Below are 15,870 nucleotides of genomic sequence, written 5' to 3' on the forward strand. Positions count from 1 at the left end.
CAGAGGGAAGGGAGGGAGCGGGATGACTGGTTAAGAGCGCTGGTCACCTTCCGCTCCCGGAGGAGACGTGTGGAGGTGAAAATACCTGCATCCTCTTGATTAAACATACACAAATAAATACATTTGGCGGATATGTGAGGTGTATACACACCTACACAACTTTAGGAGTGGAGAGCTGTACTTTCAGACTGGACGTCTGCTTGTAGAACTTGGTCAGCTGCGCCCTCCGTGACTCAACCTTGGCTTAATGGAACAGACTTTGTGTGTGTGTGTGTTTTCTGTGGTCTCATAACACTATGATGCAGCAGCTTCACACTAGCCGTCATTGACACTCTTGTATAGGCAGAACGGACACTGACGCACGGTAGCAAAAAGTATGCTTCCAAGAGCGTTGGAAGCACACTTCCAGATGAATAATGATGCATTATTACGTCACTGCAACTACAACCAGTGACATTTTGGTGCAACACTGGAGGCAGACTGGTGACAGCAGGTGAAAGTATTGTCCCGATCCCACACCGCCGTAGTGGAAAGCCTGCTCGACATTTGATTGTTTGGAAATGAAAAGCAGACTGAAGGTTTCCGAGAGCCCCACCAGAGCACAATTTTAGAGCAGACCCTGCTGCAATGTTATGAGTAACGTGTCTGCCAAATGAGCTGGCACTCAACGCATCAAATCATGTACAGTTCCTTTGTTTCTCCAAGGGATTGTATGCTCTGTCCTTTTAGGTACTTTAAACATGAATGTACAGTTTCTCTGATGACACTGCAACAGGCATACAGGCTTAACAGTGGCACTTTCTGTGTGCCTGTCACTCGGGTGCACAGAAGAGCAAACTCATACACCAGGACTAGGCTCACCAGCCAACCACAGTCATCAACCACCACCAACCTGAGTCCCTTCAACGCCCAGGCAGCTACGACTACAGGTAGAATCTACTACTAAGGGAAAAGACTGCTGAATGTAGATAAAATGTTTAAATTACATGTAGATGTCAGCACAAATACTGTATATAGAGGCTACTATCACTAACAGTGAGTCACTGCTGTGGATTTCTGACCCCAAAAAGGTTGGACCTTTTGTTAAGGTCGAACCTGTGGCATCTTAGTCTTTAAACCACATCTTGCTGTCATGGAGATGGCTTCATTTTTCTTTTGTTTTGTTGTCACGTGATAACAATTAAAACCATCTCCATGACAACGAGCAACTCAATGTGCCGAAGGAGGACATGAGATGTGGTTGCTGATACTGTGCGACACCATTCCAAAGACATTGTCCGCTGGTTTTTCATGCCTCTGCACTTTACGCTACAAGTTTGTACAAACCTGCTATGATCTCCCTGAGTTTGGGGTCCAGGTTGACGGTCCAGGGCAGGAACGTCTCCACTTCTCTGGCAGTGAGGACAGGCGTCCTGGAGGAGAGGAAGACCTCAAAGCTGCGGATGTCTCCATCGATCTCCAGCAGTGGCTCCACGTCCTTAGTGGTGGGGATGCTCTTGGAGATTCTTCAGAGGAAAAAAGGAAAAGAGAAGGAGGTTAATGTCGTGATAGTTTTGATATTTCCATATTCATAACCATACGCAAATATGAATTTGAATGGTTTGGCAATTAATAATTGTTAGGATTATGTTTCTTCAAATTCATTAGATTGGGAATAAAAAGAGGTTATACAAGGAAATTCTACAAAGCTTGATGGGGAAAATCTAATTATGTAAAAGGTTAAAGAGGACAATACAATAAATTATGCTGCGTTATTGACATATGGCACAAATGTGTCAACATATCAGGTTTCGCTAAGTTTGACTGGTAGTTTTGTAGCTGTATAAGCAACACATTACTTTCAGATGAAAAAAGAAAAGAGGAAATAGCAAGCGGTACTGTTCAGATGGAAGAGATATGCAACGGTCATCATCATTATGAGAGCAGAGAGATAACTGGATTTAGAGAAGGCAAGATAGTGAAAGGGGGGATGTTTGGGGACAGATAGAGTGAGGGATGTTATCTTTTCTCAGCAGAGGAGGAAACCTGAGAAGATGACAATCAGGGTAATTTAAGCAAGAAGCAGACGGAAGCACGTCATGATGCGCCGCTATGGTTGACATGGTGTTTGTTATCACAGGCTTTAAGTAAACACCATGTTTGGAGATTGTTCCGTTATTGTGTGATACTGTTTTTCCTGTCGATACTGTAGAGAAAAAGAATGTTGTATTACATTCAGAACCTTGCTGCGTTCAGTTTATGGAATATTACATTTAAAATAACCTGAAAACTGCACAATATCAAGCTTAAAGCTGTAGTTTACGAGTAGCGGCAGCAGAGTCTCTGAAATGATGAATCGTGAATACAAACACTCAAGTGTTGGGAGTCGGAAATGTCAATTCAATTTCAGCTGCACAAGGTTTAAAAAGAGATATCAGTTTAATCAAGGACAACGTAACATGTGGCCAAGGCTACAAGGAAAGCAAACACCAACAACCCAGAGCGATCAGTACATCTCCCTAATCCTATCATTCAGACACGAAAAATATGAAACCATGAGTGACTTATGACACCAGCCATTCATCACCAGAATGCGCCGCTCTTATCAGATGAATGAGGGGAGTTCAGCAAGGAGCGGGACATCTTTCTCATGTCTGCCTCCATTTCTCATGCAAACCCTCCATCATTTCCTCAGTAGATGCCTTCTCTCTCCCTACATCCTGTTTAACCTTCCCTCCTCTCAGATCAACCCTGATCCACCCTCCTCCTCGTGCATCCGCCCCTGTGTGTGCACTGGTCGGCCGCGCTGCGAAACGCTGGCTCATGCGTTGGGTTTTTCCCTGGGCCTGATATGTACTTGATAGCGAACACAGGCAGGCCTTTCTGCGACTTGATTGGATGATTAGTGCCACAGCTGCAGCACGCTAGCGAAGTCAGTGTGCGGTCAGCATCTGGCGAAGACTCAACACGGCACACCGTAAACTAATAGCCCTTACTATCGGCTAACCCTTTCCAGTTAACACAGTGGCTGAAATGTCCCCTGTCAGCTGTTATATCATTTCCATTTTCAGCTTTTAGCTGATACCCCAACCCACACTGATTACAGTGAGTGAACAGGTAGGGGTCCAGTCTTCTGTTCAAGGACACTCTGACAGGACAGATGGCTGGTGATGGACACATCTGCTGTTGGAGGGCTCGGACCTGTGACCTTGTGGTTACAGGAGTCTGGCAAGAAATACAAGGAGGTGGTGTCCAAGGGAGGCGTTTTGATTATGAGTAACTTAAATGTGGAGATATTATCATTTTATCACAGAATCTCATTTAGCTAATTCCAAATCAGGAAAAAAACAAGTACCTGCAAATAGTAAGATGGCGAAGACAGAGGCCTCTCTCACACCAAACCCCACACCCTCTTACTAACCACTTCCACAACCAAATATCAGGCAGTGAAAGTGAGTTGCATTACATAGGTGCTGAGTTACTGGCCATGTGCAACACCATGTGTGACAAATGTAAGTTCTACATTTCACTACATTTGCAAACTTGTGCAAACATTCACTCTTAAGCAGCTCAAGCTAAGATAGAAATTAATTCTGTCATACAAAGGTTAACATCTTAAAGGTTACATTTTATTTAGGATCTAGTCCAGAAAAGTGTTCATTTGACTCGAGGGTATTGTGTATATAAAGGGACTCTTGCAAAAACTTAACCGTTTATAAACAAAAAACTAATAAAAATAAAGATATGACATCACAGAAGCTGGGAGGACATTTTATTTGGGAATGAGCAGGGATGTGAAAAGATATGACAGTTTCTGTTTCCGCAATAGAGAGATTAGTCCGTCCCACAGTTTTCTGCTTAATTTACACTCAACATCTTAATGAAAGCTGCTCCTGATCCCCTGATCGTTGCTGCAGACTCTGGCTCCAAATGCCCAAGACGGAAGTATTTGTATCCTTTGCTTAAGTTCTGGAGTGGGAGGAAGAAGAGGTGCGTCATCCTTCTTTATATTCACTCTAAGGTGTGACTACTAACAGAGTTAGACTCTGTGACTGAGTGTCAGTGGTGAGTGTGCTGTTTTGAGAAATGCCCATAATCTATATCTTTGTGCTCCATCAATACACCTCTCCCTAATCCTACGTGACGCTCCTGCTGATTCACTTCTCAGCAGACCAGTCCAGGTGGGTCACCCCCAACCCAGCTTACCCCACCCCACTGCCGGTACAGAGACACTCGGACTGACAGAAGAGAGAATAGGCTGTGAGAGGAGAGGACACAGAGACACAGCTGGGCTCCAGTGGACAAAGCCCTCTCAGTCTTTTCTTCGATTAGAACCTTTAACGAGACCCAAAAGGTCGAGGAAGCTCCATGTTGGCACACAGATGAACCCCGCTCATGTGACCTCTGCTGGGGAGGATGAGCAGGACACTGAAAGCACAGATGTTACCTGCATTAGCGGCACTGGAGACGATTCCAAACTATATCGACAAAAAGAGTGCTGTGTAATGTCCACAAGAGACACCTGGGCAGTGTGGATGGGGATATTAAAAGACACGGATGAAGGGTGGAGTGTATGTGTTTGTCCAGTACATGCACATTGTGTGTATGTGTGTGTGGGTGTTTGGTTCGTTTTCCCATGAACTGTATTAACCCATATACAGGCTGAGAGAAGCCTGTGATTTTTCCCAATTTCCAGCTGGCTTACTGCTGTTTATTTGTGGGTCTGCAGACACAGACCAACAGGAGCCAGTGACTCACACACACACACACACACACACACACACACACACACACACACACACACACACACACACACACACACACACACACACACACACACACACACACACACACACACACACACACACACACACACACACACACACACACACACTTCCTTTTGCTATATAGAGATCAGCCTCCCAAGACTTTCTAAGGAATCTTGAGTCTTTTTACAGGACCTTCTAAAATGGCTCAGTGGTGTATCCACAGTTTGGTTAAACCCTGAATTCTTAAATTAGAGCGACATCATTATTGGCTACTTCAGATTCTGGATAATCCTGAAGGCAACAATTAAATTCTGCCTGCACATGTTTCACCAAACACATGCCACCCTGCAACAATGCCACACGACAAGATAGCTACAACACCTCATATTTCGCTGACATTCATATTTGCTCTTGAAAAACGTGGAGTACAGAGCACAGACGGCTGCGACTTCCAAAGACAACCAGGGGCCGGTGAGGAGAACAAATCAAGGGCATCCATCACAAAATTACACCCAGACAGATGGAAAGAGGAAAAAAAGTGAAAGTGGAGAGTCAGAGGTCCATTCCTGACGTTCCCAGCAGACTGGTCAGAGGTGTCTGCAGGAGAAGCAGGCCAGGAACAAAGTGGAGCTCACTCTTCAAACTGGCCTTTAAAGATATTTGGTAAAGATCAGAGGGTGACAATCAATGTATGATTAATAGATTTATAGAAATACTAGAGAAGGAAGGAGAGAACAATAGAGAGAGGACAGAATTCCTGATATACTAACGAACCAGACAAATTATGGTTCATTAGACTGTTTCTAGCCAATATGTTGAACTGCAGAACAAACTAACCATTAAATGCCAACAGCAGTTTTTCAGTGAGGTTTAACCACTGTAAATGTCATCCTTTGCAGATAACAAATGATGAGTTGTTGGCCTAGGCATTACGCAATGACTTCATACTTAGTCATCCTCACTGTGAACAGATGATGCAGACAAAATTAACAAAGCCATTCTTATCAGCAATCACCCAAATGACAAGATGGATGTACGGGCTGGAGCGCCAAGGAAGCCGGCGTGCTACTTTCAAGCAGACCGAGGACGAGTGAGATAAAGGCCGGCAGGCATCCCGGCAGCCGTTCCTGGACAATGGCTCCATTGACAGGAACCAGCTTATAGCTGTGGCAGCACAGGCGCTTAGGTCCAACGGCTCTCTGTGTGGTGTGGCCACTGAGAGCTTTCTGAGCTTATCCAAATGCTAATAGGTCCCAAAGTTGACTGGAGCATAGCCTTTCTTCTCCTCTCAACCTCCCACACGCTGCAGCTGACGGGAATGAGCAGAATTCATCGCTCTACCCCTTCCGTCCTCTCTTTGGGCAGTGAAACTATGAATGTGCCACTTGACTTTGCTTTACAGCTGCCCTCTGTGCTTACGGACGACATGCGCACGCATGTCACAAAGAGGTGGTCTCGCTGCCAAACATTTCCATAAAGGGGCCCAAAGACAGAGAGAGATATGTGCAGAACAGACAAACGTCTGTGCACATTGTGTTTGAGAAAGAATCAAAAGAGTTTCAGTGGGAGACACTATTGTGACCAGTACAACAATGTGTGGGTGAAGAAGTTAACCAGGCCCAGGTCCGACACATTCCTCTGCTGGTCAGAGTCATGTCCGAGCCGCTGGCACAGTGTCTGCCAAGCGCGTGGATGAAACCAGAGAGGCCCTCTCTGGGAAAACAGTGGACAGGCGGACAGACCGGCATGCTGGCGCGTGGACGCAGCATCAATGCTGAGAGAGGTTATTGTTACAATGGAAACTGCCAAGACCTCCAGCACCCCAAAAGCAGAGGGGGAGAGAGCAAAAATATGTTTTCACTTTAGATGACGCCATGTTCTTTGTCTCCTAAAAATCCAGACATATTTCCTTGATTTTAATCAAATGCTTCAAGTAATGTGGACACTCTGTGTCTCTGCTTTCCCCTCAGTCTCCACCTCTCTCTCTTTCTCGCTTCCTTGCCTTGGCAGTGCCAACTGACGACTTGTGGCAGCGTCTGCTTTCCATACACAGTCGTGGCAAAGTTTAGTCCAATAATTGAGACTCTCATGTACTAAGCTGGACCTGTGCATCCCAAAGCAAACCACAGAGACAAGCAGGCTAATGGGAAACACACAAGACTGATAAAAACCCAGCAGCTTGGGAGCGAGCGGCCTCTCGATGAGACGGGCTCAGTATTCAGTGGTTCCCTGAAATGTTGATTAAACTCATGTGTAGCACCGAAACGGAGCCTTCTTGTTCCAGACCCCAAAAACCTTAACTGAACCCTCCACTCGGAGTAACTAAGGCCTCATTCTTGACAAACAGTAAAACACTAAAACCTCAGCGTGGTGATTTATGCACAAGAGGACAGTTTGGAGCATCACAGGGCCATGGCAGAGTTTGTTCATTGTGACACTAATTTCACCACAGAGTTCATATCAGCGCATGTGGTAGTGTGATAGCTGTAATGGCCAGCTGATCGGCTGAGTATGGTGCCAAGTTAAATGGGCTGGACTGCTAAAGTGAAGACAAATGTGCTCCTCTGCAGCAGACAATACATCTGGAATCAGTCTGTATGGAGCTAAAATCCATACAGTCACTGATGAATGTGACAAATAAAGATTCAGGCTGAACCGATAATCCTCTGTTTGACTTAACACAATGGGATGTGTGCATCAGAAATATGATGAGAGGGGGACGCAGGAACGTCGATGAGTGTTTGAGCGTTGGAGAGAAATGGAAGGAGAGGGAGTGAGAAGAAAATGCTGTTCAGTAAAACGGATTTCTACAAAAGCTTCTGAAGTCCACTGTGTGTCGGAGTAAAAAACCTCTTCTGATTATTAAAAACTTTCTGCAGAACCTGGGGCACATTGCTCAAGAGACCCTCGCAGACAAATCTGATATGTAAATCCTTAAGCTATACAGCGGCTGGCAGCATGAGTGCCTTATCAAGTGCTGCTTTAAAGCAAAGATGGGGTAGAAAAGGACACTAGTGATCCCTCCCAATAAAGGCTTAATCTTCAATTCGCCTTCTTTGGGCTCACTCGCTTGCCAGGTCGTTCTTTGCCATTTCAGAGTGATTTCTTCACACACACACACCCTAAAAGGACCTGACTTTCATTGACTTTTAGAGGGCCAGGATGTTAATATCAGTTAAGGACCGGATGTGTTTGTGTCAGTGTGTATTTATGCACGTGTGTGGCAGCCAAGTGGCGAATCTCACTGTCGTCTTAAAGGTCATCGTTGACCCCCTTGCAACCCTGGGCTGCTATTTATAATGAGTCCCCCCCCCAACACCTTCCAGCAGGTCCAGCACAATGAGACGGCGCAAGAAAGAGATCAGAAATAGTGCTCTACACCAGAGAAATACCAAAGTACGAGGCAGACGTCTGCTTCTCAGCCCCCCACGTCAGCTTCCACCTCAGTGTCACGTTTAAATGTTAATCAAAAGCTTGTCGTCACTGATAGACGACCCTGTCACTTTAGAGCGGAGGCCGGTCGAGGCTTTTATAACATTTGAAATGATTCTTCGCATAGAAAGGGGAACAGAGCAGTTCTCTTGTTTCAGACCAATTAGGCTAATCCTTCAACCTCGGCTTACAGGCAGAAATGAAAAGGGCTTTAAGGATTTTCTGACAAAGAATGCAGCATGACGTTCTTTCCCTCCTCACGTGGTCGCCTCCACACACAAATACTGTATACAGACACATATACACAATCAAAACCTCACCTTGCACACACACACACACACACACACACACACACACACACACACACACACACACACACACACACACACACACACACACACACACACACACACACACACACACACACACACACACACACACACACACACACACACACACACACACTCCCTCCTGTGTCACCTGTACACAGCGGCTGACTTGTTTTTTTTTCTTTTTATAAACTTTGAGCAGCTCAGCAGGGGTTGAGTGTTGGTGGAGCTGGCTGAGGCTGATTCATGCCTGAGTCACCACTGCCAAACAGGGCTGGAACGACAGTTCAGGCTGGACACACACACAAGCACGCACGCCGTTTCACCCTGTTTTTATAGCATCAAATAGTTAATTAAAACCAAACTAACTGTAAGGATGCCTGAACATCCATCAGTGGGATAAAAAAAGACAACATCTTGAAAAAAATGTATTTCACAAGAACATTTACTTTTTATTTTGGCCCATGTCCCATCCACTAACACAGAGGAGGCGGGTTTATGGCCTATACTGCAGCCAGCCACCAGGGGACGCTTTGACTTATATCGTCATCATCCATTTTTAATACACAGACTATCACGAACACACACACATACATACATACACAAAAAGCTGGAATCAGCAGAGGACCAGTTTCGCTAATGTAAACAGCCATGTGGGACCCAGGGGGACGTGCATCAATCTGTATGTGTCCACCACCTGGTCTATCTCACTTGGAGCAGCAGCATCACCTGAGGCTGTGAATACACCTGAGACCTGAGCTCACCAATGGCGAATTCGTCTCGCAATAATCCTGCTGGTATCTGGTCTGATCCTCTACAGTTTTCACACGTTCGGATTCCTTTATCTCTTTTCACCTCCTGAGATTGGACTCTTTTTTCCCTCTTTATGCCCTTTCTTATCTCTTCCAACCCCTCTCCATTTTCCATCTTTATCTCATGCCAACCATACATTCTTTTTTTGACTCTGTCTGTTATTTATCTGCTCGTCTGCTTCAGGTAGGCAGTCAGCACACGCTTGTGTGTCGACTCAATGCTGGCTGGTATCCTATCAGTGATGGAGCCAGAGCTCTACCGAGACCTAGGTGGCTTCACACCAGCCTTTACAAATACACACGTCTTCTTGTTCTCCTGGTAAATGGCGTCGCAATGAGCGATCGAATAACCAGTTTTACGCCGTCGTTCACTAAAATACCTCCTAGAGGGATTTAGCACAAGGGCAATGGGCTTCCTAAAGCTGCTTTCAGACATGCACTGAACTCCGTAGTCCCTCCGTATTTTCTCCGGAGGATGTAATGCGTGAACGTAAATGTTTTCATGATGCTTCTAGCCCGCAACAAACGCAAAAATGAAAAAAAGGGGTGACACACACATAGAAGACACTGACGAAGATGTCAAGAGAATTTGTGGTGATAAGAGCTGTGTCTGTGTGTTATCTACACAGCAGAGTTAATACGTGACTTCCTGTCTCTGTCTGCTGCAGCCCGGCTGAACCACCTCTCGCCTGAATAATTTGGAGGATTTGATGCTGTTGTGAACGCGCGTCTGTGCAGAGAACCTCCCACTGTGTTGTGCATATGGGAAAGACAAACTGCAGGTAAACTCCGTAGCCATTTCTCTGGACTTTACCCGCAGGTCATGTCTGAAAACGGCTTAAGAGGACCCGGAGAAAGAGAGAAACAATTTTTGATCATTTGAAGTTTGTGCACGTTACAAAAAGTGTCACTAATTTGATGGGGATTCACATGCATAATAGGCCGCGTGGCAAAGAATAAAGACTTTTCATTCGGGGGCAGGGAAAGTTAAAAACTATTCATTATAAGAAAAGAATAGGATCTCTCCATTCTTTTCCTATGCAGCCAGATATAAGAGCTTATTAAAGGATTCCACATAAAGGGAATCACCCGCATGAGCTTTGGAACAGCGCTTTTATCCCGGCAACCAAATTACAATAATTGTGCCAATTAAAGTAATCCTGAATGAAGAGAGTGTCATCTTAATGTTTCAGTGCTTGGGATAAGAGTCTCTCTAATTAAGACTGAATTGCCTGGCTACGTATTCACTCAGAGTGTGATTAGTGCAAAAGTTTTGAAGTGTCCAAGAAGTGCCTGGCTAGTCATGGTTCTGAAGGCGGGGGGGGGGTTTGAAGGGGAATTCAGGGTCAGGCGAACAAAACAGAGGAGAAGAGACGACGAAGGGAAGAAAAGAATAAGAAAGTGATATTCTTCACAAACTGTGAATTAAAAAGCATCAAGTGCGCAAAGATTTGTAGGTGATTAAACAGCGACACCGCAATTCCAAACACTAACCAACCTACCTTACCTCTCTGCTGCGTTCTGCTTCCTGTGCCGCGTGAACGTGTGCTGTGTGTGTGTTCCGTGCATACGTGTGTTTGTTGAACGCAGCCTGCATCTCAGGGTCTGATTAATTACACTGATTCCCAGAGGAGTTGGGGGTGACATATGTTCTTGCACTGGTGTGAGCTAGGTGTGTGTGTGTGTGTGTGTGTGTGTGTGTGTGTGTGTGTGTGTGTGTGTGTTACTTGCATCCGCTTTATGTGTGATTTGAGGTGTGTGCATGCATATGTTCAATCACAAATGGTTATAGTGGCAAATACTGTTTGTATGTACGTTTGTTTTAGTTACAGCATGCATGTGTTTTACCACAAATCCATGTGTCTGTGTGTGTGTACTTATACAGATATCTTTGTGAGGACCATTTTGAGCCCACAACCTACAGAGTGGGGACATTTTGGCCCGTTCTCACTTTCTGATCCTCTTTTAATGGACTGTTTGAGGGTTAAGACTTGGTTTTAGTGTTAGAATTAGGTTTAGGTGAGAGTTAGGCATTTAGTTTTGATGGTTATGGTTAGGGTAAGAGGCTAGGGAATGCATTATGCAAATTAATGTCCTCACTAAGATAGATGTACAAACATGTGTGTGTGTGTGTATGGCATACCGGTATTTGTGTGTATGTGTGTGTGTAATGAACAGAAGATTCAGGTGCAGTGCCAGAAACACACTTGTGAGTGCGGCTGGGGGCATCCTGGCACAGAGAGGGCACCAGATGTCAGAGCAGTGCAGGAACCTGCTCAGTGGACCAGTGACACTTTTTTTTTTTGAGAGCTGAAAACGGGATCTGGGCGTCCAGGAATAAACTCTCTGAGGAGCTGACTAAACCTGCCCTCATTCATTATTGGGTCCAAATCTGTTAACCCCTCATCTGCAACAAGGTCAAAAAACAATCACCACTAAAAAGAAAAACACCTCAGAGACACTGACTGACACTGTAACAGAATGAAGACACCGTATGAACAGTAAAAATACAAAATAGATGTGTATACGCAGTGTTGCTAATTCTAAACGAGCTGATCATAAAAATCGAAGCAAATTGTTACAGGAAGGTTTGACGAAATCTAATCCGATTGTGTTCTTAGAATGGGACATGCAATTTAAGTGAGGAAATTTGGTTGTAATTGAATTTAAAAAAAAGATGCAATCCCCCAGCAAGACTACCAACCATGTCACAAAGGCTAATGGAATTTAAAAAATAAAGGTGAGTAGATATAAAAAAAACTAAACAATAGTAAAGGTCACAACAACAGCCAGGAAGTGTCCTTGAACAAAATCCAGAAGGTGAACTTGCACCCTAACTTGAAGTCACTACAGAGAGGAGCCTCTGCGTAATAATGGCTGAGTGTAATGTAATGACTCTAAACAACATCAAGGAAATAAACGTACAAAAGCCTATTAAGAGTATTTGGAAATGGCAGGGCTGCTTTAAAGCAATAACCATGAAGCAGGAGAGAGCTAGGTTAGCTCCAGTCATTAAGTCTCTAATGGCAGCTAAAACCAGGAACAACTGACTCCTGAGAGACACAACACTGAGAGGGAAGAAATGATATGGCTGAAATGATAGTCACAAGGCTGCAGGCTCCAAATTCAATTTGCCAGGGAGGAAAAAAAGAAAAGAAAACGGCATTTGAATGGTTGGATTTGGCGTTGTTAATTTGACAGCTACAAATATGACGGTCAGGACAAATGCGCTCCTTGTTCTGCTTCCTGTTGAGTTTCTGCTGTGACGCTGGCTCACTGCTCAAGCTGTAATTTATAGATTCCCCTACAGAACTAACAGAAAACTTTAGTTATGCTCTGTGTGTGTGTGTGTGTGTGTGTGTGTGTGTGTGTGTGTGTGTGTGTGTGTGTGTGTGTGTGTGTGTGTGTGTGTGTGTGTGTGTGTGTGTGAGAGAGAGATAGAGTAAGTTTCAGTGTTTTGAGCCAGTATCTCCAACAGACAGTGCCATCTTTGTTACACAATGCATTCCCCCTGCTATCTTGAGTTAGTCTGGGCAGCTCCCGCTCTTACCATTAATGACAGAATTGCTGAGGTTATTAACCGATTACACATTCTCCATCAGATTAGGGAAGGCTGTACTGGCCCGCTCCCTCTATGGGAATTAGTGCAACACATTTCTCTTCACGCCGTGTCCTACAATGACACCTCACAGCACCCCATCATGGACGCTTGTTATTGCCAGGCAAGCTAAAAACGGCTTTTAGCTGTTTTGAAAGCGTGTGTGTGTTTCTGGGAGATATGAGGGAAGGTGGGTGAGTGTTTCTATTTTTTCCCCCTTTCCTAGGAGTTCAGGTACATGCCACATAGAGCGGCTGTCTTCTTCTCCACTAAGACGCACTCTGTTATTCACACAAGATTTCTGTGTTGTTCAGTGGTTTAGTTTTTTAACGGGCTAAACTGAGAACAACTCCTGGCACATAAGCTGCATTCAAATCAGATAGTGGATACCTGACCCGAGCGGTAAGGGGCCACGCTGGGTGAAGACAAAAATTTTGAAATGATATTCGGGTTCAGGTCAATTGGCTGGGCAGATTTTTGTCTGTAATCAGGGAGAACAAGCAATAACCATGTGTGTGTAAGGGACAGGGTGCAGCTTACGTAACTGCAATGGGCTCGGATTGGGTTCGGACACAAGGAACCGAATGCTCGTTGGGTTCGGGTCGGGCTCGGTTAATATTCTCTCGGTTCGGACGGGGTTTGTCACAAAAATGTCAAATACAAGGCTCTAATTTGATTTTTACTTGTGGAAAACGGCAAAAAGAAAACACCTTCAGACGTATCGTTCTGATGCTCTGTGTAGTGTGGCCTGCCGTGCTTTAGTGAGCCTTACAAAGAGGAGAGAAGAGGAAGAGCTCGCTGCCTTGTGACTGAGATGCAGGGCGACAGTTGACCTATAAGGGGCTGACTCACCCCCATGTTCACTTCACCACTAATATATTCACTTAGTAACGCTCAGGGGATGTGCAGTTCCGCTGTGAAAAATTGGCTGAGCACAACAACTCGTACACACATGCATGCTAAAACACAAGGAACCTGCGTGACGTTAGTTTCAGAATTAAACAAACAAAAAAAGCTCATTATAACAATAATAATAATAGTCGAATCTATGAAAAACACAAGCGGAAGTATAAGCGATGTGTGTACACATGCTGTACGTGCATGTATTTATATACACTGCTGAAAAGGAAAGCAAAGAGAAATAGCTATCCGTTTCTCAAACAGACAGACAGTTAGAAGAAGGGGCCTGAGGTTCTGAGAGGCCAGTCAAGTGCTCATCTATCGCTCAGGGACAGAAAGACCGAATAACTCATCCAGAGCAAAAAAAAGGGGACGTAAAGAGCCTCAGATCATAAGAAAGAGGAAGAAAAGAGCAAGCACGGAGACAGAAAAAGATACACAGACAGAGGCCAGAGTCTTATCAGCTGAAGATTAGCGCATGAGATAAGGCCTCTAGGCAAGGCGTTGTATTTAGCCTGTTTGAGGCTTCCTGTCATCATCATTAAGGGTGCTTCTGCGACGGCCACTGCGGGAAACAGAGCAGCCATTTGGAAAGACACCCAGTGAGGAGGGAGATAAAGAAAGACAGGACTGTTGGTCAAAAACAAGATGAAGGCTATATTAAGTCTAATGAGCAGTGTAAGCACAATATCATGCTGTAGCGACTGCACTCGAATCCAGATCTAGATCTGCCAGTTTTATTTTCCACAATAATTATGGTGAAAGTGTGGATATAAGGTTTCCACTATACTTAAACATGGTAAAGATATAGAAAGAAGAAGTGTTGTGACATTTTTCCCACAATAACAAAATACAGAGATCTTGCTCGTGCAAAAAATACAGCTACAGCCTTCTGAGTCAAATGATTCTAATCTTTTATCTTGTGCAGCTGTCACTCCTTAATACTTCAAATGTCACACGTAATACTTAACTTAAGCCATATAGAAGAAAAATGGAAGGTATTGCCTATTGTCCGGTGAAAACCAAACAGCTAATGAGACAGCAGCTAGCCTGGGAGATGGGAGGAGGGAGGTTTGTCTGCTAAATCTAGCTGGCTGACTGGTTGACAGTAACTGTCTGTGACACTTTCCTGCCGCAGGAGCTGTGGGTGCTAGTGTATTGTGACAGAGTGCAACCTTTAAAGGCCAACGACTGATGCACAGCAGCACCCAAACCCAGCGCTTCAGCCGGCGTCGACCCTCCTCCTCTCGTCTGTGTTGAGCGCGTCAAACGGCGCGTCCGTGACCACACACAAATACAAAAGGCATAAACACTCACACTGCACACACACACACACACACACAACACACACACACACACACACACACACACACACACACACACACACACACACACACACACACACACACACACACACACACACACACACACACACACACACACACGGAGAGAAAGAGAAAAGAGAGAAAGAATTTCCCTTTACTGCTCAAATGAAGACGTCTGACCTTCAGTTTTCTCTTGTCCAGCTTTTAGGAAATTATCCTTTCTTGAATCAGGTCAAGGCTATAATAAAGTCATTATGACCAATTACAAAATAGTTGCCTATTAGTGTGGCACTTACAGGCACCATGTACTGATGTGGCCCACATGACAAAGAAAATCCTCTACTGCCACCTGATGGTCAAAATACTCACATCTCACTTACAACTTACATATCTACGTGGTTATTTCATTAAGCCCAACACTGATGATGTTGTTGTGTTCTCGTTTATTGATCTACATAGTGAGCATCTAGTGTTTTATTGTCAAAAGCTGGGTCACTTGGTCAGATGAATCCGAGATTGATCTAATTTTTGTTAAACATGCCCTCATTTGGTCAAAAGTGTGGCCCAAGTTCAAAAGACAAGGTATGGAAAGACAGTGAAAAAAGAGGGGGGGAAAGTGAGACACAATAAAAGAAAGAAAGAAAATATACACAGATGTGTGTAAGAGGGCTGTGCATCTGTAGATCAGATTAGCAACGAAATAAGTTATTTTATCTGTGTGTGTTT

General features: G+C 44.6%; 1 protein-coding gene across 4 annotated transcripts in view; it reads right to left on the reverse strand.

The window, feature by feature from the left end:
* Positions 1 to 15,870, reverse strand: part of kidins220a (kinase D-interacting substrate 220a) — a 46,135-nt gene that overhangs the window by 9,868 nt on the left and 20,397 nt on the right. For all 4 annotated transcript variants that reach the window (XM_035168709.2, XM_035168708.2, XM_035168707.2 and 1 more), the window contains exon 24: positions 1,327 to 1,505. In XM_035168709.2, the coding sequence (XP_035024600.1) occupies positions 1,327 to 1,505 (179 nt within the window). The remainder of the gene's footprint in view (positions 1 to 1,326; positions 1,506 to 15,870) is intronic.

The sequence above is a fragment of the Hippoglossus stenolepis genome, chromosome 10 (genome assembly GCF_022539355.2).
Source record: "Hippoglossus stenolepis isolate QCI-W04-F060 chromosome 10, HSTE1.2, whole genome shotgun sequence".
NCBI lineage: Eukaryota > Metazoa > Chordata > Actinopteri > Pleuronectiformes > Pleuronectidae > Hippoglossus > Hippoglossus stenolepis.